Genomic DNA, 27,983 nt, shown 5'->3' with positions numbered 1-27,983 from the left:
TGAGATAAAGGTTTCACCTAACAAAAAATTCCATTCTGGAATACAGCCAAACTTGAAAATATATGATTTGTATAAGCTTTCAAATTTGTCTGGAACTATATAAATCCATGCTGAATCAAATGTGCTGAATGCTCATTTGCATTCCTTACTGTCCTTTGAGAGGCAAAGATACCACTATAAAACAGAGTTCACTTGTCAGGAATAGCACATAAGGAAGAAATGGGATCTATATAGCCTACAAAAAGTAGATAGTTGTGAAAGTCAGACCTTCATCGCTGGAGATATTGACTATGTCACACAAACCCAGGCGAGCTTGGGAGTTGCATTTCAGCCTCTCTCTTGTCAATATAAGAAGATACATATGGTAAACTGGTCAATATCTTTCTTTCAAGACCTGTCAAGATCTTTTGTTCAGAATTTTTTTTTAAAACTAAATAAGACTCTTCTTTTATATATACATGATCTACAGGCCATTTGGCAATATTTTCAATAAGTGACCATTTTTTTGCTAGTCTTTACTATGTTCATATTTTGTATACATATTTGTAGGGTGGGGGGAAGCTAGCATTTGAAATGAGGACATGGCTTCATATTTGCCAGCTTCTTAGAACCCTTTTATGATTTATCTGGATGTTTCTTAGGAAGATCGGCTTATTCCTGCTCCTTTTCCAGGCTTATATCTTATTTTCAGGAAGTCATGGGGTAGTATTAGGATAATCTTTAATTGTATTTTCTTTGACATTCAAGGGGACAAAACGTCGTCCTCCTGGAATTTGGGAGAGTGTTAACTAACCTGACCTGCCAGTGGGGAAATTTGTAATCAGTCTGAGAGAACCTATTTATAGTCAAGGCATACTTCCAGTCTCTTTCCTCCAGGGCTGTCAGGGGCTGAGAGTACTGCAGAGACTGTGCTCCTCAGCCCATGAGATGATGGGAGAACTTTGTTTCACCTTACAAATAAGTCCTCTGTTCAGTCAGGCTGCAACATTGATGGGCTCTGGAGTCCTGCTGAGTCCTCAGCCAAAAGGATAATTACAGCAATACGAGATCCTCGAGTTGCACGGTGTAGGGCTGAGGAGAACGTGGAGGATTCTAAGGGCTGTGTCACAGGGATTCAGAAGTAGGATACAGAGAATTAAATTGTGAAATTAGGACTAGTGGCTCTTAGCTTCACTTTTGGATATTTAGGACAAAAATAGCCCATTCCAATATTATGAATGCAAAATTTCCTAGCAAAATCCATTCTTCTTTCAGGCTTCTGGTTCATTTCATATGGTGCCTACAGGACTTCCTGGAGACAGTAAATCTGGGTGACAATTCATTCACCTCAAATACTACACAGCGGGTGGCTGACTGCTGCTGGAAGAAAGTGGAGGAAGTATGAGTCACTTAAGCTTAAAGGACTAGTAAGGTGTAGTAGACGAGAAAGGGCCTGAAGTACAGAGGAACGAGACATGGTCGGGCTATGCACCGTGAGGGTAGGGAGAGAGACCAGGAGTGAGAAGGAGATGGATAGAGATCCAAATTGTGGGGAGCAGAAATAGAGAGGTCAGTTGGCAGGTAGTGAAGCAGAGAGGATGGAAATCCAAAGAGAAAGAAATGGGATGCAGTTTGGAGCAGAAGTTGTGGAAGAGAGGTTCTGGTTGCAGCTGCTGCCCCGTCCTGAACATGACATATATTTTCAGATTTACACAGTACATATGTTTTCCAAAATATAGGTTTGAAGCTAGGCTGACTTTTGAAGGGAATCCATCCCATGGACATATAAAACAGAGCGTCAGCTTGAGGCTGACCTTGAGCTATAAAGGTGCAACACATTCTGCTGGATTAGTGGCTGTTGGCAGAACTCCTTAAACCCAGGGGAACTTGTTGCAGGTCTAAAGTGTTGTAAATACCAAAATGGGCATCGATACAGAGAGCATAAGGAAATACACGCCTATTGGCATCATATGTACCCGTATCATTTTACTGTTAACATATAGAGTGGTTGCCATTAAACAGTCAGCATTTATCTATTTCCCAAGCAGTGGTATGCCCTACTTTCAATATAGAGAATTACTATAATAGTGGTATTGCAGATACTACTACATAGTAACAGTGAATAAATGGTGATTAATACAGAATCAGAGGCTATTTTTAAATTGTAATCTTTGGTGCTTATTAAAGTTTCAAACATTGGCTAGCAAGCAGGCAGTTGGTCAGTTTGTTACAAGCGCTCTTACGGCAGTCACTATATGTGTCTGTGATATTCAACAAAAACTATTTAACATTGATCAGTGAATTACAAGCAAATTAATTTCCCTTGTTCACACGATCTTTTAAACTGATTTATAAATATGTCAAGAGGAGATCATTGAAATGAGTGCAGTAGCAGATATTTTATTTTGACAGGGAGTTTAAACTGCATAAGAGCCATTTGAATAATGAAAACAAATTAAAAGTCTAATTTAGAAATTATTTTGAATAATGGGCTTATCTTCCAGGACGCAGTGTTTTTAATTCTGACACTGAGTTCTACTATATTTAATAGACGCTGAAATGTTTTGCACATTTGCGTCTTTCTGCAATGGGCCATAAGAAATATTTTCTACAGCTACATAAACATTGTTTGAGTCCCAATTACTTAGGACTTTGCTCAAAAGGAGAACCCAGGCAGTAAGGAACAAAGATACAATGTCAACTGATCATTATCTTTGCCCTGGATCATGGAAGGTAATATTCAAGAACCCACTCTAGCAAAAGGGTGCAAAGAAAACTCCTAATTAACAAAATGAGACAGTAAATATGAATGACAACTAATCAAAAGAGGCTTTTTTTTGTTCTTGCTTTCTACTTGGTCTGTTAATATACTGCACTGGAGCTCTCTAGAAATAATGGTGTTCCAATTGCATGCCCCTGTTGTTTCATTATGATAATTTGTATGGGGTTGTGTAAGCCCCTTGAATTCGTGACTTTGCCAACTTACCTAGAGGGAATATCTTTGGAACTTCCTTAGGTTAGCAAACAGTCAGTAGTTAGTCTAATGATTAATGCATCCCCCACTTATAAAGTGAAATTGAACATACACTGTAAAATGAATCCGGCTATCAACAATGTGGGATCATTTGACACTCTCATACTCAGTGTTTCCCAAACTTGGGACACTGCTTGTTCAGGGAAAGCCCCTGGTGGGCCGGGCCGGTTTGTTTACCTGCCGCATCCGCAGGTCCAGCTGATTGCGGCTCCCACTGGCCAATGGGGGCTGCTGGAAGCGGCGGCCAGCACATCCCTCGGCCTGCGCCACTTCCCACAGCCCCCATTGGCCTGGAGCAGCGAACCACAGCCAGTGGGAGCCGCGATCGGTCGGACCTGCGGATGGGGCAGGTAAACAAACCGGCCCGGCCCGCCAAGGGCTTTCCCTACACAAGCGGTGTCCCAAGTTTGGGAACCACTGATCTAGATCAAGAGCTTTAGGGTATGTCTACACCACAATGGAACACCCGCAGCCGGTCTGTGTCAGCTGACTGGGGCTCGGGCTATGGTGCTGTCAAATTGCAGTGTAAACATTCAGGCTCGGGCTGGAGCCTGGGCTCTGGGACCCTCTCCACTCACAGGGCCCTAGAACTTGGGTTCCAGCCTGAGCCTGAATGCCTAGACCATAATTTTACTGCCCTGCAGCCCAAGCCCCATGAGCCCAAGTCAGCTGTGAGTTTTTCACTGCAATGTAGAAATACCCTTGGTTACAAACGCTAGAATTTCAGAAATGTAAGATTTTAAAACTATCATACCCTAACTGGAGTATGACTGAAGCTCAGCTATAACGTTGGGTACGTTGATACATAAATACATACAACCACATTTTTCTTATTGTAGTTGGACATAAAACTTGGCAAGTTTTTAGTGTGTGCAATTAAACTGAAAATCATATACCACCCCTAAATGAACCCCAGTTTTTAATAATGATTTCTTTCAAGTTTAAGGATGCATCGGTGCTTCTTGATTTGAATGTTCAGAATACCAATATTTCTAGTTGTCGCATTATCCAATATATAGTCCTTGGTGCATCAAGATCCTCTTGATGTCTAATGACTCTTCATAAGGACCTCATGCTGATTCACTTCAAACCATGAATTACCTTTAATTCATAGCTTGAGCATGCTGCCAAATTTTATTTTTTGTGCTCCCAGGTGACTGTCCCTGACATGATGGAGAACTTCCAGCAAGCCATTAGACACTTATGAAACAGCTAAACATCAAGCAGTACATTTCTACCAAGTATTATCATAATCTTTGGGATTAGGAAACTACTGGTATTTACTGCAACTTGTTTAAAGCCACGTGGGAAATTCTGGCCCTATTGAAGTCAATGGCAAAACTGCCATGACTTCAAGGGGATCAGAATCTCATCTGTGGTGAATCTCAGTTTTATCAGTGGGATTCTCCCTGGCTTTAAACAAGCTAAATAATGGTCACTGACTCATTTTCAGATTTTTAAAGAAATTCTTATTTCCAGTGTAATTTTTTACCACATTGAATAGGAGAAGAGCGCAAAAATTGCAAGGAAATGTTTGCCAAAATGTCATGTGAAATTGTTCACCAATTTGTTTTGCATGTTTTTGAGTACTGAGTTTAAACTGCATAAGAGCCATTTGAATAATGAAAACAAATTAAAAGTCTAATTTAGAAATTATTTTGAATAATGGGCTTATCTTCCAGGACGCAGTGTTTTTAATTCTGACACTGAGTTCTACTATATTTAATAGACGCTGAAATGTTTTGCACATTTGCGTCTTTCTGCAATGGGCCATAAGAAATAAACATATTCTAGCTTTTCTCTAGCTACTGCACAGGTTGTAGACTATAGTCTGTAGGCTCACAAAAATCCTATAAAGATAAAACAAGTTGTTGTTTTTGTCGGACCCATTAAACTTTTCTGTTCCAAGTTCTTAATGGTTTCCGGTAGTTCACTGAATCCATGAGTAGGACCTTTTAATACTGTGTTAATACAATAAGTATAGGAAGTCACTTTATGACTAGGAAAGAATACCATTATGATTACATTCTTCTTTTTAGCTGGGCTTTTATGGAAACTACCCAAGAGTACTCTGCAGTATGACTTAGAACACAGGATGTGCTTGATTAAAAAGGTTCTGGGTGCTTTCCAACTGGACACAGGCCAAGTGCTAACAACTAAACAGAACAAAAGAATGGATGTTTGAGGATGACATACTCTCAATGGTAATTATATAACACAAACCTCAGTCAAGGGCTGACTACGTACCCTTGAATTCATGGATGTTGACAGATGATCCTTCTCCTTGCAATTGGTTGCACCTTATCTGTTGCTCCTTACTATGCTTCATAAAAAACTAATAGGAGTAGACTGGTTATAAATTTATTGTACTATATGTAATCTACGGACTGGTCAAAAAAAGAAGCAGAAGATGAGAAGCCAAGTCCTATAGTTTTTTCCACAATCCTGGACCATCCTTTGGAGAGGAAGCGTAGCCCAATGGTTAGGGCACTAGCCTAAGACTTGGGAAATCAGGGTCCAATTATCTGCTCCACCAGACTTCCTGTGTGACCTTGGGCAAGTCACTTAGGAAACTGAGACACAGAGAGGCTATCTGTGAAATGGAGATAATGATACCACCCTACCTCACAGGGGAAGGATAAATACATTAAAGATTGTGAAGTGCTTTGAGATCTACTGAAGAAAAGCGCTACATAAGAGCTAGATATTGTCATTACTGGTTTCAGCTACAATATCTTTTTGATATATCTATATATAAATTTCATATTAAAACTGTATGGCTAGAAATAAAAATACCACTTCAGTGGGACTACTCGTGAGTCAAGTTACTTATATGTGTTTGCAGGACCAGGCCCTTTGGCCCTTGTGGGCCCCATCCTTGACACAACTCACCACACCCCATCTGAGTTCCTGAACAGCTCTGGGGTTTCTCATGGCCCCCTGCGTTTGAGTGTGACACCATATATTTTAAACATTAAAAAAGTAAAAAATTCATACACAAAAATACTTTTCTGTGAAACAATTTAGGTTACCATACTACTATGCCTGACACAAACCCATACAGTCAAGGAAATGGAAAGTTAAGCCACCTGGCAGTAAATACTCTCTGTTCTTCCACCTACAGGTGCACACCTTTCTACCATAAACCACACACCATACAAAAAAAACCTTTACTCTGACCCTGCAAAGACGCCAGCCTCCAACACCTGACATGCACAGAGCATTGTCTATTGGAGCAGAGTAAAGCAGCATGTAACCCAAGTCTCAACATGACAAAACCACATTCTGCCTATAAATAGCACCTAATTCCTAAGCTGGCAGGAGGATAGCTGGGTAATATGATGAATGTGAGCACCTTTGCTCCAACTCCGGATCAAAGATCACAAGCAGATTTCTGATAGAACTCATTGGGTCAATACGATTGCCAACAGATGTGATGTTAATGGGACGGGTACTCTCAGGTTTCATAAGATTTGCATGTAATCATCAAAAAGATGAAGGACAACTGTGACATCATCTCACACACGCGTCTAGCTCAGAGATACCTCCCGCAATGGATAGAAACAGATGAACACACCTGCGCCACATCTGTTTAGCAGCAGAAGCTCAAGATGAAATAGTGAAAAACAGATCCAATTAGCAGCACTATAAATGAGATAAGTGGAGGTGGTGGCTGGGTGCAAGAATACCAATAGGGGCAGAGCTAAGATTGGGGTGTGTGCTCTGTAGCATAGAGCAATGGTGCTGGTGTATGCAGGAACCATCATTTTACCAGTAGATCCCAGAATCCCATCCATATCCATCAGGAATTATGGAACCACAGGATCATAAATATCTTGCTATTGAAATGGATAATGATAGCAGGATCAATAAATCTGCCATCTAACTATGATTATTTGATAATATCATCATTGGTTTCACCCACAATCTGCTTTGCTTTCATTCTATCCTCAGGCATGTGCAACCAACTCCAGCTGAAGTTAGTGGAAGCTGTACATGATCTAAGGGCAGAGCCTTGCCTACCATACTTTAAGTCACACAATGGATTGCCTCCTAACCAATATAACCCTTCCAAAGACCTATGGAAATTCTTGGAAACTGCCTTAACAATTTCTTTGTAGTAAAAGGGAAAAAATGATAGTAATGGGATAGTTGATCTTCATTTGGAAGCTAAAAATAAAAGTAACTTTATTGCAGCTCTGATCTGTCATGTGTAAAATCCATCACCTACCATAAGAAGGCAGTTCATTCCAGCAGAAATCTGATTGATAGTGCTGGAACTTTAGATCAAGCAGCAGAATAGAGAGCAACTGGTTCATAAAATGTACTCAGTGTCTTCGAGTTTTATATTAGGCTTCCTATAGAGAGCTTTGGTCCCATTAAATGCACTATATACCACTGAGCTATGAAGCGCTGTTCTTTTAAAATTCAGCTTATAACTATAAACCATGATTGACAAGTCTATTACTGTTGGATACAAACTATTGAAATATTGTATTTTATAGTATACTCACCAAAATATTTTTCATAGTGGAATCCAAATACACTTGCTTTAGGAGAAAAATCACTTTAAGTTGTAATAATATTTTTTATGTTTTATTAGAGAAGGTTCTTGATGTAAGCATTGCATCATTTAGAGATTCTGGCATATGAATTTATCCTTTCTGTTTTCAGGATCAGAGAGTCCAGTGGGTGAGATATTTTTTAAAATCTGAAATCATTTCCAGAAATAACAATAGAATAAGGGAAGGACTAATCTGATGATATTGTTGGAAAAATAAATATCGCTTATTTGCACCAATTTATTTTTATCATTAGCCAGATTTCATAATTCTCATTAAAACTGAAATGCTGACTTTCAATTTTTGTATCCAATCAGAAGAATTAAATAAATTGAATTTAGAGGGTCGGTGTTAGAGATTCATTTTGCAAATCCTTACTCATTCAAGTAACTTTACTCATATGAGAAAAGTTGCATGACTTTATTTCATGAGTCAAGGAGTCCAGAGGTTAAAACAGTGGAATGGAATGCTTGGATTCTAGTACCAACTCTGTGATTGACTGGCCATATGACTTGGGCAAGTTATCTGACCTCACTGAGACCTCGTCTGTGCACAAAGTTGTATTGATTTAACTAAAACTGGTTGAAAATCAATTGAATTAAACCAATTCAAAAATGTGGTGTAGACACGTTAAATTGATTTAACCTGGTTTATACGGATGTAGATTAAATTGCATCCTGACTGAATTAAACTAAATTGCTATAAGCCACTTCTAAATCCATCTAAGTGTCCACACAGGGGTTTAAACACATTTTAGTTAAACCAGTACAGATTGGTGTATCTTGGTTTAACCAAATCAGTTTAAAAAACATTCCAGTAGTTAAAGTGGTGCAGCTCTGAATTTAGGCCAGATCCAAACCTCACTTTCCTCATATGTAAAACGGTAACTATAATAGTAACCTATTTTACAAAGTTGCTAATTAATTCATATTTGTAAAGCACTTTGAGACCATGGGTTAAGGTGCAAAATATTGTGGGCTCAATTCACTGCTGCCTTACTCCAGTTTTACACCAGCACAAGATAATGGAAAAGGATGTAACTCAGTGAATAATCAGGTCCTCCATATTTTTAGATCATCCGTGATTTTCTTTAAGTGTGTGACTGTCAACTGTCCCAACATGTATAAAATTCAAGACCTCTTTTTTCAACGCCAGCTTGCATAAGCCTATTGTATACTGTATTTTACTCTCCTTCAATAAATAAATGCTAAAATTCTTGCATCAGCTATTCATCAGGTTGAATTTTCTGTTGTAAGAAGCTTAGTATCTGATGACAAATTAAAAGTGGTTTAATTTTGGCAAGCTTACAAATAAAATTGGCATTAATTTTGCTTAATAAACTCATCTTTTTATACATACCTCTGTTAGTTAACGCTTAAGAAGAAGAAACAGCAATAAGAGCAGAAGACGTAAAACTGGTTTATGGCGAATTTTTAAGCACTGTTGAGAACACCAGAATGCCAGGACAAGATTGTATGTAAGCTGGGTTCAGTTACCTTTGGAGAACTAAGCTCATTCCTTAAGATAAACTTAAAACAAAATATAAAGCTGGAAGTAACAATACTTACGACTTTTGTGGCACTGACTTGGTGGCAGCTTTCCCTGCTGGATCACTCCACTCTGTAAACGAACGACATTATTTCCAAATGTCAAAAGATTACTGTTGCCCTAAGCTCTCAACCCACCTAATTATACTTGGTTACACAACATGCCACAATGCATAATATGTAATCAAAAATGGAACTGATCTGCTTTAGCACCATAGAAATTAATTTTTCATCCCTTGTTTTAATGATGTTAAGTAGGCAAAAAACAAACAAAAAGAACCCCCCAACAACCAACCAACCAACCCTGATTGTTTCGATTAAGGACAATAAAGACCTACTTTGTACATTGTATCCTGAGGTCGGGTGCTGGGAATCCTACAATGAAGAACACAAAAATGTCAGGATTAGTTCAATGAAAGGAAGAAGGTAGATACATCTTTCCTTGTTAGACTAAGGGCACAAGCATAACATAAACAGAGAAGGAAAATACACAGGTGCATGTGCCTGAGAAGAGAACAACGCTAAAAATTAAAAAAACTGTATTATGTGTACATAAGAATGCTACTGAAGTGTACTTGCACTGCTCAGTACCTAGCCTATTTTAGGCCCAAATGGCCAGATCCTCAGCTGGTGTACACGGACTTAGTTCCAGTGTGGAATCCACACATCCGTTTACACCAGCTGATGATCTGGCCCTTTAAAGTCTTACCCACAGATGTGTACATGTGGTTCCCATTTAAGATAATGGGAAGTATTTGCATAGGCTGAACTTGGTCTTGAGTTTTACAATAACTAGGCATTAAGTTCAGCAGCATTACTCTTCTTTTTTGACCCCACCTGCTTAAAATGTCGTTACCTAAAACTGAAATTCAAGATGTTTTGGAGTGCTATCTTACGTACACGTGACAAAGACACAAGAGTCAGTCCTTCAGCTGGTGTAAACCAGTGAAGCTCCAGTGAAATCAATGAAGCTGCACTAACTTTACATCAGCTCAGGATCTGGCCCACAGTGTGGAGTGCACACAGCATTTTGCACACAATGTGCTTCTCACTGACTCACAGTAATGTATAATGACATTCTTAATTTCACATTCTTTTCTTGCTTGATCTTTCCCTTGGCTTTACAATCAACAATGAGGTATAACCTGATGCCAAATCAGCCTTCATCCCAAGTAGGCCCTAGTAGTTTGTGATGATTTTAAATTAAGCCATTATTTACAATCCAGTCCGAGAGACAGGCACTACTTTGTTAAAAGTCTTAGATCTGTAGGATGTTAAAGTCATTAAAGCCCTCGCTACACTTTCTCTCAGGGCATTATTAGTTCCTAATATTCTGTTGCACTGTTAGTCAGTCCCTTGTGAGGTAAATCATGCCTTCAAGAGTAAACATAGCACTTTAAATTTGAGTGTCAGAGGGATAAATAAATTGTTGTGATAAGTTCTGCTTTTTCTATTGCATTATTTTACAAATGGGGAGACTTAATTTTTTTATGTAAGCTGAGGAGCTATAATAAGGCCTGCTTTAGGTTTATATGACTACATGTTCTTATCTGTTTTATCTCTAAAACCTATCAATTTGGCTCTCTCTAATTGATTTAGTGGGATGTTCTGAGTAGGCAATCTTGTACTGTATTTTTCACAGTAAAGTTAACTAACCTAGAAACATCCATGTTCTTTCCTCTTTCCTAAAGTGTGATTTTTTAAAAGCCTAATTTATATTTCATAAAATTTATCATAACCTCACAGATTTTTTTAAATGGGTCTGAGAGCATAAGATTTACTCACGCAAAACTCTCGTTGAAGTTAGTGAAGGAGTGCAGTACATGGTCCTATTTTTGTAGGGCCCAGAAAAAAACCAGCACTGAATTTAGTCCTGCTCTAATTTAAGAAGATATAGCTTCCAGTGTGCCAGACTCCATGCTTACTCATATAGGTATGAATCCACTTTGACCTAAATGGATTCTGTGGAGTTTAACCAGATTTACAGTAATATAAATGAGTGCAGTATTCAGCTTAGTTAGGAATTGCACCCACATATGAATCTGGCCTATGATGTTTAATGCAGCAGTACTTAAGTGCATTGCCATTGCCATTGCCATTGTCAGTAGCGGAGCAGAACAATGATGTTTTGCTGGAATATGCCATGGTAAGAGTTTGCTTTGTTTTGTTTAATAGCAATAGCCACACTGATTTCACATTAGCTTCAGCCAACACATGAAGGCAGGGTTTGGAGTGGGAAAATCTCTGGCAAATAGTGACAACTGGACAAAATTGGTGAGGGGAAAACTGATTTTAAATGTCTGAAATAGTGCATGATTACAAAAGCCTCTACTGCATGAATGAAAGAACCAGCTTTCTGTTGTCTTCAAAGCTGTAGCAGCCTCAGAAACTCTTGACATTGTCCAGCCCATGGAGAGAAGAACAAAACCCCATACTATGGGGTAACATTTCCAGCTCCCCTGGAAAGTATGACTCCAAGTGGCAGAGGTCCACAGCAGTTCAAATCTCAGTATAAGTCACCACTTGCAGCAATGTACATGTTGAGTCATCTGCAGGGACTGAATCTGGGACTTTGGGATCTAAAAGCATGAGCCTCTATTCCTGGAGCTAAAGTACCAGCCCTTTTAATTGTAGAGCAGGAACAGACCCATATACTACTTTATTGGTTTTAGCCACTAGTGGGGACAAAGATACTCTTTGCCAGTGTGTTACACAAACAACGGGAGAAAAAATAAACACATTGTAAATACTATTTGTAATAGAAAGACTCGTTTGAAAACATAGATAAGATTCACCTTCCTTTTATTCTTTACTGTAACTTCTGAAGTTCTGAACAAGCAGCCCTATCAATAACATATTAAGAGAATTTTCATCTCAAAAGAATTTTGAAAATGAAACCAAATCACAAAAGTAAAGTTCCAGATCCTCAAATTGGGCTTATTTAGGCTCCTAAAATTGATTTCAATGGAAGTTAGGAGTCTAAATATCTTTGAGGATATGGGCCAAAGTGTCTAGTGAAGATCACTCGTATGTGAATGAATAATATTTAATAACCTACCTGCACCTTGCTTGGGATGGAAAACTTGGTCTGCTCAGCCTTGCCGGGGGTGTGAATAGCAGTAAGAGGTGGAGGCCAGGAATGGGTCATCTCCTAGTGGGGGAAAAATATGTTTTTGAGAAGTCATTCATTCAATTAAAAAAAAAGAGAGAGAATTACCCCACAGTTGGCCATCAAACCCTGGACTGATCAACAAGGCCAACATCACATATCTGCTTCTAGAGGGTGAGGGACAGGCTTGCTCAGAAGGCGTCCTGAGTCCTTACCTGGTGGATGAGCTCCCTAATTATACAACGGATCACATACTCTCAGGAAATACAGTGGAAACATGCTTTAATGCTACTAGTCCCACCAGTAAAAAATTTCAGCCATGTCCAACATTGAGTTGAGATGGCCTCCAGCAGGTAAGCCACTGGCTCTACTCCCATGGCCAGATATCTTAGGTATGTGTAATGACCCCCATCTTCCTAGCACCTGAGCAACTCTGAACCTTTAGTGTATTTAGCCTCATCCTCCTGTGAGGTTGGACGGGTTTTATTATCCCCATTTTACAGATGGGGAACGGAAGTACACAGAGATTGACTTGCCCAAGATCACACAGGTCTCTCAAGTTAGCACCCTATCCACTGAGCAATCCTTCCTTTCTAACCAGCATAACCATAGTCTTGCATTTTTAACAATGTGTTTAAATGTCTTCATGGAAATCTCTCAGGTACTCAATGGCACAGGTCACAAAACACAGACCTGTGTGTCTGTTCGAACACTAAGTGACCAATCATTTTTCTGCTGAAGTCAATGGTAGTTTTCCCACTGAAGTCAATGGGAGCAGACTTGGCCCATCCTCAGAAAAGAAAAATCAGTAAGAACACAGATAGTGCAAGAAGTGCGGTTGTCGGCAAAGCTTGTCTATGCCCTTGCAACGAGTGCATTCCATTTTAGATGCTGTTCCATTCTTTCTTACCTTTGTTTGTAATTTGATGAATATTCAGACAGGTAATAATACATGTCTCTGGTGATCTGTTACATCTTTGTCTCATTGTTTTTCTTTACTTTCAAAGCTCAGAAGAGATTCTTTTATGACAAACAAAAGAGAAAGAGTGTCTCATCTATGAAGTTCTGCATGTGACAGCAATGTTACTGGCTGTGTTACACGAGTGCAGGTGTCTGCAGCTTTACTCTGCTCTTAAAAACCTAAGGCTGATCACAACAAATCTTACAAGCTATAGCTGCTTTGTTTCTGCTGCAGCCCTAGCTGACATTCTGCAAGTAAAAAAGAAAGAAGACCTTGTTAAAGGTTAATGTTGTGAACCATCAATCACAACCAGTCCCACCTGAGGGTGCTTGGCTCAGCCAGCTAAAACATGATGAGGATGGTTGCATTCAGCTGCAAAGATATTTTCACTGTAGAAGCAGCCAGTAAATACTTTCACTTCCCTAATTATCCTTCCTGAGATCACATGATATGCAGTACTGAGGTAAGGAAAAGTAAATGAAACCACTCACTATGCACAGGGGACAGTCTGCTCTCTTTGCGCCATTCAAGCAGGAGTGGGAAAGAACCCCAAATCCCTGTAGGGAGTATCCTTGGGGTGGGAGAATCCCCAATGGACAGAGAGCAAGAGAAGCTCCTGCATATGGGGAAGAGCACATCAAGGGTGAGAAAATTCCCCTAGGGGACCACTAGCAGTTGGCAGAAGTCAGAGTAGCCCCCATGCTGTTCTAACCTCTGCTGGGGGTCAGGGCTGGGGCAGACAATCAGGGAGTCTTGGTAGGTTGGAGGGGTCACTTTGTGGCACAACCCTTCAATAGCAAGAAAATGATGAAAGGGAGAATATATTAGATAGGCCAGTGGTTTTCAACCTTTTCGGGGGTCAGGACCTATTTGTAAAAATTTATGGCCTGTTGTGACCCAGTAAATAGTCTGGGGGTGAAGGCCCTGGGGTGGTTTCAGTCAGGTCCTCCCCCCCATGGGGTAGGGTTGCCAATTTTGGTTGGATGTATTCCTGGAGATTTCATCACACGACATAATCTTTAATTAAAGATTAATCTTTAATTCCTGGAGATTCCAGGACAATCCTGGAGGGTTGGCAACCCTACCAGGGGGAGGGGGTTGAGTCCTGTCCAGCACTCACCCTACCGTGGTGGCCATCCCACAGTGGTGGCTCCTGCAGCTCCGTTGCTTTGGAGATGGCTGGGCTTGGCTCTTGGCTTTGGGCATTGCAACGTCCGGGGTTGCAGAGCCGCTCGGCTGTTGCCCTGCCCCCCATGGGGTGCGCTGGCAGAGCTGGGGATGCAGGGAAGTTGGGATGCACTGGCAGAGTTGTGAGGTGCAGGACGTTTGCAATACAAGGGGTTGGGATGCATGTGCTGAAGTGAGATGACATTGGAAGAGCTGGGGGGTGCCATGCTTACCTCACCTGAGACCCCATAACATCTCTCCCCTCCTGTATCACCTAACCCCAATTTATCCTCCCCATAGCCCTCTCCCCTCCTATTGCGCCACTTCTCCACCCTCTAATTCCCCTCCTTTCCCAGGAAGCATTCACATGCCTAATTCCACCCCCCAAAGGCTGGGATTACATTCCCCCAAATTAAAATTGCCACCCACAACTTTCAAATTGTAGCAACCTCCACTCACTCAGTCCAAAGCTCCTTTTGCCTTAGATGAAGGTTTGTGATTAACTTATTCTTATTACGTTAATTGAAGGAAGAGTTCACAGCCATCAGTCTGAATTCGGTCTGTGATTCATTCACTCGTTAGTACCCCACAGTTTAATGGTGCAAGGCAGCAGAAAGAAACCAGTTTTTTGGGCAGCCAGTAACTTGGGAACCCCTTGGTCACATAATCCCAAATTTGGATCATTAACGCTACCCTGCGCCTTCATGAGACACACCAAATGTCAAAGCAATTGGAGTAACCATTCAGATTTTAGAGCACATACAAGAGTTGAGATTTAAAGCATACAAAATGGCGGAAATGGAATTCTAGTCATTTTTTCTGTATCAGCGCGCGCACACTGTAAAAATGTACTTTTTCTCCAATACCGTTCTCAACTTGGGTCCCCACAGATTTAGTGGATGCCATACGTTATCTTGGGTAAAGCTCAACAGATTGAGACCACATAATATTAATAGTTTGACCTGTAGCTTTGCTAACAAAAAAACAACTAGAAACATTCTGAAAAATGGCTATTTTTAGGGGGCTTATATCTCTGTATCCCCAAATTCAAAAGACCCCAATTTGGGTCACTCACCCTACCCTGCATCCTCCAACTTTCAAAGGAATCTGACTAAGCATATTGATTTTAGAGGACTTGGAAAGGTCAACCGTTAAGCAGAAGTTGTGACATAACCTTAACTACGGGTTGAAGTACAGCTATCTGTGGAACAGAACATGTCAGCTACTGTGATAACACAACAGTTTTAATGTCAGTAAGCAAAGAAGAATACCACGTTAGTCAAGATGTGATGGGGCAGGAGGAATATAATTATCTAATGTGCTAATAAACTTTTAAAGATTGCAAACTGAGAAAGCCTTGACTTTACAGCTCATCTGAAAAACATACCCTCTAGCGCCCAAGTTTTCCTTAACAATATGCTGGGGTGGCATTGGTACTGTAGACTTGGGCCTTGATTTGCACTGAGAACTGCCTGAGTGCACCCTACATGCGCACAGAGTCCTACTGAGGTAACAGAACTCCACGTGGATGCACTCATGCACTTCCGCTGTTCTCAATCCAGGATCCGAACCTCAAGCCCTGATCCTGCAAAAACCTATGCATACATTAACTATACTCATCAGTAACTCCACCAAACCCAACGGGACTACTCACTTGTGTAGATTGAAGCACATGCACTAATCTTTGGAGAATCGTGGCCTTAGAGGGAAGAATGCCACCCATTGAATCACCAACACTATACTTTGCAACACCTTGTTTTCACTTGGTGGTCCACCTCAAAAATACTGGCAAGGCTTTACTCAGTTTAGCTTGTGAAATTTGACATATGCCAGCAATGAGAGCAGGGAATCACACCATTTCTTTTTCCAGGGAAAGTTCAAAAATTTAATAAATCCAAATTTAGAAATTCCCTGAAAGTAACAATAATAAAACTGAGCATATGAAATGTTTTAAAGTGGAATATAATGGAAGTAAAGTAAGTCCACAAAATCAAGTGAGGATTTATTTTCACATGGTTTGGACTTAAAATAATTCCAAAATCATGTTAACTGATGGATTGGGCACATGACTACTATGGTAAGTATGCATACCTATTTTTATAGACCTGCAGATTAAATGGGAACGTAAAGCTGCACAGTTGGTTGGCTTAGAAGTCACTGTGATCCACTGATGTAGTAACATCAAGCGTCCTCCTTCCTGAAAATTATTTAAACATTGTTTTAATTGACTCCATGTGTTTTATTTATTAGGACTAGGCACGCTCGTTTCTTCAGCTAAATCTGCTTTTTTCTAGCTGTAAAAGCCCTCAGGTAAGTAACTGAGAAGTACATCTGCAGAAGGGGTCTAATGAATCACTGTTTTTTCCTGACTGAACTCTTTAAGAGCTGTAGAGACACTGGCCAAATCAGAGCTCAAACGGAAAGGGAGAACTGGGAGTGCAATGGGATTTGTGTGCTTCTGCAAAGCAGATCTGAGCTGGAGCGTTGAGCCCAGGGGAAAAGGGACAGATGGAAAAATAGCTTTGCAAAACCAGACCCTCAAGTTAATTGCCTCTTTCAAAGTTTAGTTCCTTTCCCCCTCTTTCAATTTTTCCATAATTTCCTCCTTGTTCAAAATAAAATGTTGCTGTGGCATGTGTGTGTGTGTTTTCTTTTAAATTCAGGCAAAAGGTGTCAATCTAGAACTACAGAAATCATGATGGAAGAGGGCTACTAGTCTCCATCCCCAGGAAGGCACCTTCACTTTCTACAATGAACCCTAGAGCACCGTGCCCAGTCTAATTTGAAATATCTAAGAGAGATGGGGTTTCTGCTATTTCCTTTAGAGGATGATTTCATGGCATGATAGATCTCACTGGGCCAAATGCTGCCCTCTACTATATGGTGTGGATGAGAAAGCTACAGAAATGCATCGATGGAAAAGCAACAATGCTGCTATTTTTCTCCCTGGCCTCAGCACCCATAAAGGTCCCATTGCTGCCACTCCATGTAATGTCTGATCTGCAGTTTTAGAGGGCAGCATTAGGCACGGAGAGCAGGCATAGTAGCTAGGGAGAAGATACTCTCCACGGCATGATCCCCTCCACTGTGGCTGGATTTCCATTCTGCTCAGAAGTTACTGCTGGCGAAGGAGTTGGCAGGGACTGCACAGAGCCATGACTTGTATAAACTCTTTGTCGACCTTTCCTCATCCATCAGTCCCTTCAGCTCCTCAACCAGTTCTGTAGCTCTAAACTTCCTCCAATTTCTTGCTCATGCTTCATATTAAGCTTCCATTGATAAATAGTTTATAAAGGGTTGCTAAATGACTAATAGATGTTATCAGACCTGAATATTATGTGTTAAAGATGGCTATGAGCACATCAGTAGAATGTGTTATAGATGGTTCTAAGATACAGTTATAAGCAACCTGTTGACCTATCACAATCAATTCCCCATTTATTAAAACATCTGTTAATGGTCTATTAGCCCTTTATAAACACTTATCAATGGAATCCTAATATAAAGTGTGATCAGTTTCTCAATATCTTGCTAGCTTTTGCATTTGCGCAGCCCTACCCATTTTCTCTCTGCTAGGAAGTCGGTCAATTTAGTAACAAACAAGCAACAGTTAAATTCTATATGTGCTGGGCATGCTGAACTAAAAAAAAAAAAATCTCAGTCAACCACCTCTAAAAAGAAAAGGCTACTGCAGGTATAAAAAGCAATCCAAACTGGAGCTCAAAGCTAAGAGAAATGCAAACGGCCAATGGGGTTTTAAAACTAACGATGCAAAATAGTCCATGTAAACTAATGGACAATTTGTTTGTCTGATTACATGGGGACATCCCTTCCAAATTCCTGACCAGGAATTTGGAATAACCAAAGAAAAGACTACCCCAGGGAATCCACCCTAGGTTTTACACTGAGCCCAATACATACTGGGAGAGGTATTTAGGGATTTTCTCTGTGCTGTATGAATACTCCTGCAGGGTGGACATGATCAATAAAGCTTATAGTTATGCATTTGACTATCACGTTTCAGTGCTTTAAGAAGCTCCCAGGAACCAGTGACACAACAGCTTGTTTGTTTCTAAGACATAAAATCAGCTATGAAAATAACTTTAATGATGTCCTAACAGAGAGAGCCAAATTCCTCGGTAAAGGCACTAATGTAGAAAACTGTTTACCCATGCAGACAGTTCAAGAAATGTATCATCAGCGGCATATGACTAGCCCACATTATATGAAGGAACGACATGGCTGCATTTGCAATGATGCCTTAGTCATCCTAATAAATCATTTATCTTGTTACAGTACAGTCTTCTACAATGAAATGAAACACATTCCAAAATCCAGTGCACACAAACAAATTCTATTTCAAAAGCCAGGATTTTATGCTATAAATAAAACCACCCATCTTCTCCCTGACCATAATATACCAAAAAAAAAAAGCATTCACCTTGTAGTTTTTTTCCATGACAACAAATAAGTACCCCTGGCTTGGCTGGTGTATGGGATGGATACCATATCCTCCCGTGCTAATATACTTGCTTTACCTTCCCATATTTGCAGAGCAGAAAGGACTGACAAAAAACATACTCAGTGAAAATGAATTTAGAAATTGTTTTAGAAGCTAACAGAGGTCAGCTATAAACATTACAACATATGTTTTCCTGTCCTGTTTTGCTAACATTTGGGGACTATTTACAGAAAGAAAGTGATGGCAATAAGAATATTTTCTCTTTCTATTGAGCTTCCAGTTATTCTCCCCCATTCCTTTACCTCGTACTTTCCAATATATTTCCCTCACACTTCAGCTTTTATAACTAAAATACACTGATATTCTTTGCTTAGAGCAGTTACGAGACAATAAAAAATAGCAAATCATGACTGACATATTTATTGCCCTAACAAATCTTGTGAATGTGAAGTAAAACAATGTTCCATTACAATGGGAGGGTATCTCAGCTCAGGAAACTATTTTGGGGAAAATAATGAAGCTACTATATACAATAGTGTTACAATTTAGTGACTGTGGTCCACTCCAGAAAGTAGTTCCAGTCCATATAATAGAGTCCACTCTGAAATTTGATTAGGAACTGTAGGTTAAGAAGGCAATGAACATAGGCAGAGAGAGAGAGAGAGAGAGAGAGAGAGAGGTCAAAACCCTGATACTCCTGACTCAGGCAAAACTTCCTTTGGTTTTAGTAGGAATTTTAGTTGGAGCAGAAGTCCTAAATCAGGTCCTTTCTGAAAGGAAAACTACTCCCCTATGGGGTCATAATTAAGAGTTTGCAGTTTACCATCGCTCTTCTTGCCATGTTTAGGTTATTTGTGTGAGTAACATGTAGAAGGGCAGTGACAGGCTTTCAGAACTGAATCAGCAAAATGGAATAGTTCAGCCTAACAAACCAAGTAGAACTTCACGGGGAAATAGAAGGGAAAGTTGCCATGGGACAGTGGGAGGGGGTTAAAGGAAAGGTGAGGACTCCCAAGATTGGAGTATCATGGGATATGATGGGAAAGACATCCCAGATTCACAGAAGCTGGAGCCCTGAGCCTTACTGCCATTGCCTCAGTCATTAGCATTAATTCCTTCCTGGGTTTCCACGTGTAAATCCGGGGTTTGAGCATGGGATGATATAGCTGATCCCCAACTCAGTCCGCTTTGGCCAGCCAACACCCTGCAGAATGTCTACATAGCGGCATCTGCAAGGTCTCAGGGAGAGGCCAACAGATGATGCCACTGAGATTTCCCCTTCCATGAAGCCAAGAGCATGGTACATCCACTCTTCTCACACAAATGGCGTGGGCAATCAAGGCCCTGCAGCTTGGCTAAGCAAGTGTGTCATGCTGTGCCATACGAAATATTAACACATCTCAAGAACTGTCCTGTTGGCTGGAATCACCTGCTGGGAGAGAGCCTGCCTGAGCTTCACCTAGTCCAGGGTCCTGTCTCTGACAGTGGCCAGCCCCAGATGCTTTAGAGGAAGGTACAAGAATCCTACAGAAGGCAGATGGGGGACAATGAGCATGAGGTAATATCTTTTACTGGGCCAACTTCTATAGGTAAAAGAGACAAGCTTCTGAACTTACACAGAGCTCTTCTTCACATCTCACATTAGGACTCAGCTTAAGCACTAATAGTTAAAAACTGGCTCAAACACTAAGGCAGGACGTTTAATATCCTTCCAAAATATGTTACTGGGAACAGCTGGAGTTATAGACATTAATGTGAGCCGTACAAATGTCTAGTACCTTTTTGGATCCTTTTCAGTCACTTGTACCAGAAGTCCCCTGCAAAAACCCCCAGCATCTTTCTGCATCTCGTTCTGGGTGACTAAACTAATGACTCTATTGCCCAATACATAGTGATGAAGTCTTGCTGTGGCCTAGCACGGCTAATACAATGCCTCCCACAGCTTCCCAACTCCACTGACAGGCACAGTCATATTCCATTTATTTTCTCCATTCAAAATGATACTTGCTTGGAATAATCTCCTGGGATGGCACATCTAATTTTCACGCAGCTCCCAGGAGACAGGAAGTACACATTGAACTGTTATATACCAGCATAACATCCTGACAATAGAACAGCATCATATAAACAAAAGCACAATAAGCAATAAAAAGCTAATTCTTTGAAAAGTTACTAATACCAACATATAATTTCATCTCTGCAATTTAAAAAACATTGGCAGAGTTCCTTCAAGCAAATAAGCAACTGCTTTTTTGAAACTATTCAGCACTGGCAATTGTTTAAGGGAATCTGGTAATTTGTTCCATCCATTCACAGCTACACAAGCAAAAAAGCATGTCTCGTATTGACTGTTTTCTTCCTTGAAACCCCCCAGACTTAGGGTTTGCACTGAGAAGAGAACATAATTACAATTTACAGTTACAAAACAAGACTGTAAACACCCTAAGGTGCTACCCTGTGCACATTTGTACAATAAATTACACCACCTCCTTTTCATTGCCAGATGTAATCAATTCATTTTTTTCATACAAAATACAATGAACGGTTATTTATTCACATGACAAGACAGATCTATGTAACTTCTTATGAAGCCCATTTAATTTCTGGAGCACTAACACTTGAGCAGTGAAAAGAAACATCTCCAAATTCAATAATGAGCATAACTAAACTGCACAATTTGTTTTGGAGAACTAGTACTGAAACACTTCATTCTACCCTGCACACTCAGTCTTGGGCCCAGTGTAGCCAGTTTAAAATCCACATCCTTACAATATGCTGAAGATGATTCCACTCAAATCCCCACGGATTTCAACATCAGCAACCTGACCCAATAACAAATTAGCTTTATTCTTAATACAGGAGCACTGATGACTTGATTTGGCATATAGAGGAAGATTTAAAAAATGACACTTTATGTTCCATTTGAGTTTAACCCAAGTTATTTTTTATAAACCGTGATTTGGTTTCATTAAAATTGGATTCCAAACACAAACAATTGAAGCTAGCACACAGCGCTGTATCATGTGTATTGAGAAAGCCTTTCCCGAGGCTGCTTTTTTCCCCAGACCAAAGATTCTGCCAGATCTCCTTCACTGCCACAAGATCAGTACTGGAATATGAACTTCCCTGTGTATGTGTGGAAATGTAGCTCTCCCTTTTTACACTGATGGACTGTGATGGACTGGCAGCAATGTGTCACCAGTGCCTCTTACTGAAATGTCAAAATCTCTCAAATGTGTGTCAGAAGGCAGAAGAGATAAACACTTGGAGAGTCTCTTTTAGCTCAAGCCTTTTAGAGACTGTTTTTTTTTCACCATTTCCTTGTCTTCTTCCAAACCAACTCCCACGCATGGAGTGGCTTCTCCATTTCCCTACCAGTTTGCCACCCCACCTTTCTAACCTACCACAAGTCCCAACTAAAGATTCACTTCACTCACAATGCACACAAGCTGCTCAGCATATCAGATCTTCTCTATGTCTGCCTCTGAGACTGTACAGACTAGCTCGGTGAGGTAATATCTTTTATTGGACCAACTTCTGTTGGTGAGACAGACAAGCTTTCAAGTTACACAGAGCTCCTCCTCAGGTCTGGGAAAGGTACTCAGAGTGTCATAGCTAAATGACAAGGTTGAACAGGTAGTTTCGCATAAGTAGTTAGCACATATTCTAAGGGACCATTCAAGGAAAAGTGGCCGGTTAACACCCCTGTGTTATAGGAAAAAAAGAGGGCTAGTGAGTTACAGATTGTTGTAATAACCCATTAATCCAATGTCTGAGACTGTAAACCCTTCGGGGCAGGAACTCTCTCACTTTGTGTCTGGTGCAGTGCCCAGCACAATGCTGGAACCTACTGAATAAATAACTAAAAAACAAGTCCTAGCCTCACTTATAACTGGGAAAACCTGGGGTAGCCAACAATGCCAGGCACACTATAGTGATGACTTAGCAAGTCCCGGGTGGCCAGAGAACTCCTGCAATTGGCATCATAGATTCTTAGTTTCAGAGATTCCAAGGCCAGCAGGGACCTTTGTGATCATCTAGTCCAGTGGTTCCCAAACTTGTTCCGCCGCTTGTGCAGGAAAAGCTCCTGGCAGGCCAGGCCGGTTTGTTTACCTGCCGCGTCCGCAGGTTAGGCCGATCGCGGCTCCCAGTGGCCGTGGTTCGCTGCTCCAGGCCAATGGGAGCTGCTGGAAGCGGCGCAGGCCGAGGGACGTACTGGCTGCCATTTCCAGCAGCTCCCATTGGCCTGGAGCAGCGAACCGCGGCCCCTGGGAGCTGCGATCGGCCTAACCTGCGGACGCGGCAGGTAAACAAACCGGCCCGGCCCGCCAGGGGCTTTCCCTGCACAAGCGGAGTCCCAAGTTTGGGAACCACTGATCTAGTCTGACCTCCGGTATACCTCAGGCCCAAGAACTTCCCCACAATAATTCCTAGAGCAGATCTTTTAGAAAAACATCCAATCCTGATTTAAAAATTGTCAGCGATAGAGAATCCATCGTGGCCCTTACTAAATTGTTGCAATGGTGAATCACTCTCAGCGTTAAAAAATTATGCCTTATTTCCAGTCTGAGTATGTCTAGCTTCAACTTCAAGCTATTGGTTTGCTTTATACCTTTCTCTGCTACACCAAAGAGCTCATTATTAAATACTTGTTCCCCACGTAGGTACTTATAAACTATAATCAAGTAACCCCTTAACATTCTTTTTGTTAAACTAAATAGATTGAGCTCCTTGAGTCTAACACTATAAGGCATGTTTTCTAATCTTTTAATCATTCTTGTGGCTCCTCTCTGAACCCTCTCTAATTTATCAGCATCCTTCAAAAATGTATCTAAATTACCAGACTATGACATGGATTGTCTTTGTTGCCTTCAGCTGGCTCGAAAGCACTAGCAGACTGTTCATTAGCAATGGTTTATCAGGGGTCATACAAGCACGCTGGATAGACGCCCAAGTAGAGACCACCCAGCAGAACCATGATTACTCTGCTAGTTAGCTCTAAGCAGCTAGTGTTATTCATAACTCCAGCAAGTGTCAAGCAATGACAATTGCCAGTTATTATACAAAGTGGAACTGGAATAAACCTGCCAAAGAGTATTTTTTCAGTACAACATGCAATTTATTATCATGTTCCAGCAATTACCAAAGGGAGTTGTTGATCTCACTTTGCTGGAGAGATACAAAGGCTAGATGCAGTAACACGGCATTCTTTTTGAAGGATAGCGTGTGTTATAAGTGAAAGACACTATAAAATGACAATGCTGCAGCAAAAGGAGACAGAATGATACATTTAGTGAAATCCCCAGTCTCAGTCTTTTCAAAGGAGAACATAAGCAGTTAGTATAACATTTCTAAGGGCTGCTGTATCCTTTCAAACATGATAGCTTTCTTGAAGTTTACAGTTATCACATTAAAAAAAATGGTAATGAGGAGATCATGAAAACTTCTTTTAAAAGTAACAAAAGCTCAGTTGCTGAGGAAAAAAGAGTAACAACTGTTTTCATGGAAATAGGCCTCCAATGAGGAACTCTGCTGACACTTTGTTCTCTTAGGAGGGAGTGCTTCATGAGCCCCAATTTGTATTAAAGTATCCGCAGAGATCTCCTTTTCCAGGCAAACTGGCAACTCCGTCCTAGGAACGTAGGTGTACAGGTCAGAAAGCCCAAATACAGTTGTAGCCAGACACGGATTCAGTTAAAACAAAATGACTCACCTCCCAGAACTTCCACCCATTCCTCAAACCAAACTCAAATCTTTTTTGAGGTTCAGAACAATTTTATTAAGTCTCCTCTCATCTAAAGAGAGGGCGAGAGAGGCAATAACAATTTATTTAATAAAAGATGCCTGTTTTGCATTGTACACAGAGACACACAGATTCTAAAGCCGGAAGGGACCATTGTAATAATACCACCTAGCTTTTCTATAGCATTTTTAATCACAACATGTAAAACGGTTTTCCAAAAAGAGACTGGTATCATTATTAAGGCTGCGAGTCTGTGACGGAGGTCACAGAAGTCACAGATTCTGTGACTTTCCGGGACCTCTGCAGTGGCTGATGCGACTGATTCCAGGGGCGCCTGTGCAGCTGGGGTGGCCCCTGGGCCAGCTACACCAGCCACTGCTGGGGCAGTCTCCCTCCCCCCCCTCCTCCCCCCGAGCACCAGCGGTGGTCTCGGGCTGCGTGTCCCAAGTTTTAGTTAGGGGTATATAGTACAAGCCCTGGACAGGTCATAGGTCATGAATTTTTGTTTACTGCCCGTGGCCTGTCCATGACTTTTACTAAAAATACCCATGACTAAATCTTAGTCTTAATCATCATTGCCATTTTACAGATAGGAAAACTGAGGCACATGGAGGGGAAATGACTTGCCCAAGGTCACTCAGCAGGCCAGAGGCAGACCTGGGAATGGAACCCAGTTTTCCTGGGCCCCACTTCAGCGCTTTATCCAAGAGCATTGATTTTCTGGCCACATGGATTTTCTGGTCTAGCTGTGCAAGCCTCCTGAACCAGTAAAAGTCTATATTGTATTGGTTTCTTTCCTCTACAGAGTCAGGGGGATACTTTTTTAAAATCTCCATGTAACAACCTATTTATTCTTGGGTGGGTATTTATTCTTTGAATGGAAGTTTTGGCCCAGGTCAAATTTTTACAGAGGAGCTGTAAATGGTAGAAAATAGAAGTTTCTACTGACAACTATGACAGAGCCATAACTACAAATCGTTCTAGTCAGGGAATTGCCAGCTATCCACAGAGAATGTTACATGGCTGACATAAATCAGTGTGGTAGGATCTACTGGCTAATTAAACAATTGTGACAATTTTAATGCGACAGTCTGAAAAGTTCAAAAACGTCTCTCTATCCATGGAGCGTGCATTCTTCTCACATGCATATTAAGAAACATGTCTTGTATTAAGAAATTGAAAGGACCCTACATATTCAATAACCTTCCCCCTTAATGTTAAGCACAATTTGAGATATACGGCTGAAATAGATTGGAAGTCCATAAGAGAGCTCGGAACGTTAAATTAGGAACATAAGAACAGCCCTACTGGGTCAGACCAAAGGTCCATCCAGCCCAGTATCCTGTCTTCCGACAGTGGCCAATGCCAGGTGCCCCAGAGGGAATGAACAGAACAGGTAATCATCAAGTGATCCATCCCCTGTCGCTCATTCCCAGCTTCTGGCAAAATATTAACTCAGCACCCTGCTTTCTTCAGGGAAATGTTAGCAATCTTCCACAGAGCTGGATAACCCGTAGCATCCAGGGTAATTTTAAATGTTTGACTGAGCCTTGCCTTTGTGCTGTTATAATAGAACAGCAGTAATACCTGACACAATACAGCACTTTCCAGCTGAAGGTCTCAATGCACATTGCAAACAATGAATTTAGCCTCATTCTACCCATATGCAGTATTATTCCCCCATTTTACAGATAGGAAAACTGAGGGCTAAGTGGCATCTCAAGGTCACACAGGGAAACAGAGGCAGGGATGGGCACAGGAAATTTTATTTATGCTTACCAAAAAATTCATTGAGATGTCTACACATCCTTTATAAAAGGCGTTCAACTCATTTGGGGGCAGAAGTAAATCTGCCCATTTAGGAAGGGAGTGAAGGCCTCACCAGTTGAGATGAGCTCGATGGATAGGAAGTATAAAATCACCCCTTGAAAGGGTTCAAACAGATGTGCTGTGAGCGTGGTGATCTCAAGGCTGCATGGTGTGGACATACTGATGGGGTGTATACATGAGTCACAGGGCATCCACAGTTGCATCCAAAATAATGGCTGCGGCCAGAAAGATTTCTTGACAGAAGCCCCTCGGACATTGGAATGTCTTGCTTTTGAGACAGATGATGCCAGCTAGAGTGTCTGTCCAAGTTGTGATTGCCCCTGCAAATCACATGGAGGTGATCCAGCCATCAGGCTGGATGATGTCACTTCAATTTCTCCTGAGTCTCCAAAGGAGTAAATGCCCCTTGGTTGGGATCTATGTATTCTTGGTCAGAGAAGAAGAGATGTGGAGTGACACAGGTCAGATTTGGCTTGGTGCACATTGGAAAGGTAGGTACAAAAATGCTTAAGATGATTGGTTGTAGCCAGATACTCCCATCCCTAACATCAACCTCCAGCGTGGTAGGAAGTGGGTTATACAGTTGTAGCCTCAGATCTTATAAAACCTTTGTAGTGGCTTTGCCCCATCTCGTTTCTCCTTATGTTCCTCCTTACTTTCCTTCTTGGGAGGTTTGTGTAGCAGAATATCTGGAGCTTCAATAGCCCGCCTGAGAGGGGTTTCAAAGCACTCTGATTGAAAGAATCTGTCTTGTGCCTCCTCTTCTTACCCTCTGGTTCTGATTCAGCCTCATCTCTGGTTCATGGTCTTTCCTTTTCCTTTCAGTTTACTGCCTTTGGACTGGTTATGCCTGCATGTAGCCTCTAAGGATAACGACATTGAAGATAGCAACAGAGGGTCCTGTGGCACCTTTAAGACTAACAGAAGTATTGGAGCATAAGCTTTCGTGGGTGAATGCATCATCTTGCGTCTGATGAAGTGGGCATTCACCCATGAAAGCTTATGCTCCAATACTTCTGTTAGTCTTAAAGGTGCCACAGGACCCTCTGTTGCTTTTTACAGATTCAGACTAACACGGCTACCCCTCTGATACTTGACATTGAAGATAGGCTCCTACAATTTGTCCCTGGCTCTGAGAATTCGGAAGTTTTTCCTAATGTCCAACCTAAACCATCCCTGATGCAATTTAAGCCTATTGCCTCTTGTCCAAGGAACATAAGAACGGCCATGCTGGGTCAGACCAAAGGTCCATCTAGCCCAGTATCCTCTTTTCCAACAGTGGCCAATGCCTGGTGCGTCAGAGGGAATGAAGAGAACAGGTAATCGTCAAGTTATCCATCCCCTGTTGCCCATTCTCAGCTTCCATCCTCAGAGTTTAAAGAGAACAATTTTTCTTCCTCCTCCTTGTAACAACCTTTTATGTACTTGAAAACTGTTATCATATCCTCCCTCAGTCTTCTTTTCTCAGACTAAACAAACCTAATTTTTTCAATCTTCCCTCTTACATCATGTTTTCTAGACCTTTAATCATTTTTGTTGCTCTTCTCTGGACTTTCTCCAATTTGTCCACATCTTTCCTGAAATGTGGT

At 41.1% G+C, this 27,983-nt stretch overlaps 1 protein-coding gene across 1 annotated transcript in view; it reads right to left on the bottom strand.

Moving 5' to 3' along the window:
- AFF2 (ALF transcription elongation factor 2) overlaps nucleotides 1-27,983 on the bottom strand; it is a 290,365-nt gene that overhangs the window by 140,268 nt on the left and 122,114 nt on the right. The window contains exons 5-7 of the mRNA XM_065410909.1: nucleotides 12,181-12,273; nucleotides 9,461-9,497; nucleotides 9,144-9,195 (exon numbers count right to left, since the gene is read on the bottom strand). Coding sequence (XP_065266981.1) covers nucleotides 9,144-9,195; nucleotides 9,461-9,497; nucleotides 12,181-12,273 — 182 coding nt within the window. The remainder of the gene's footprint in view (nucleotides 1-9,143; nucleotides 9,196-9,460; nucleotides 9,498-12,180; nucleotides 12,274-27,983) is intronic.

The sequence above is a fragment of the Emys orbicularis genome, chromosome 9, assembly GCF_028017835.1.
Source record: "Emys orbicularis isolate rEmyOrb1 chromosome 9, rEmyOrb1.hap1, whole genome shotgun sequence".
NCBI lineage: Eukaryota > Metazoa > Chordata > Testudines > Emydidae > Emys > Emys orbicularis.
This window is presented reverse-complemented; position numbering and strand designations above follow the sequence as displayed.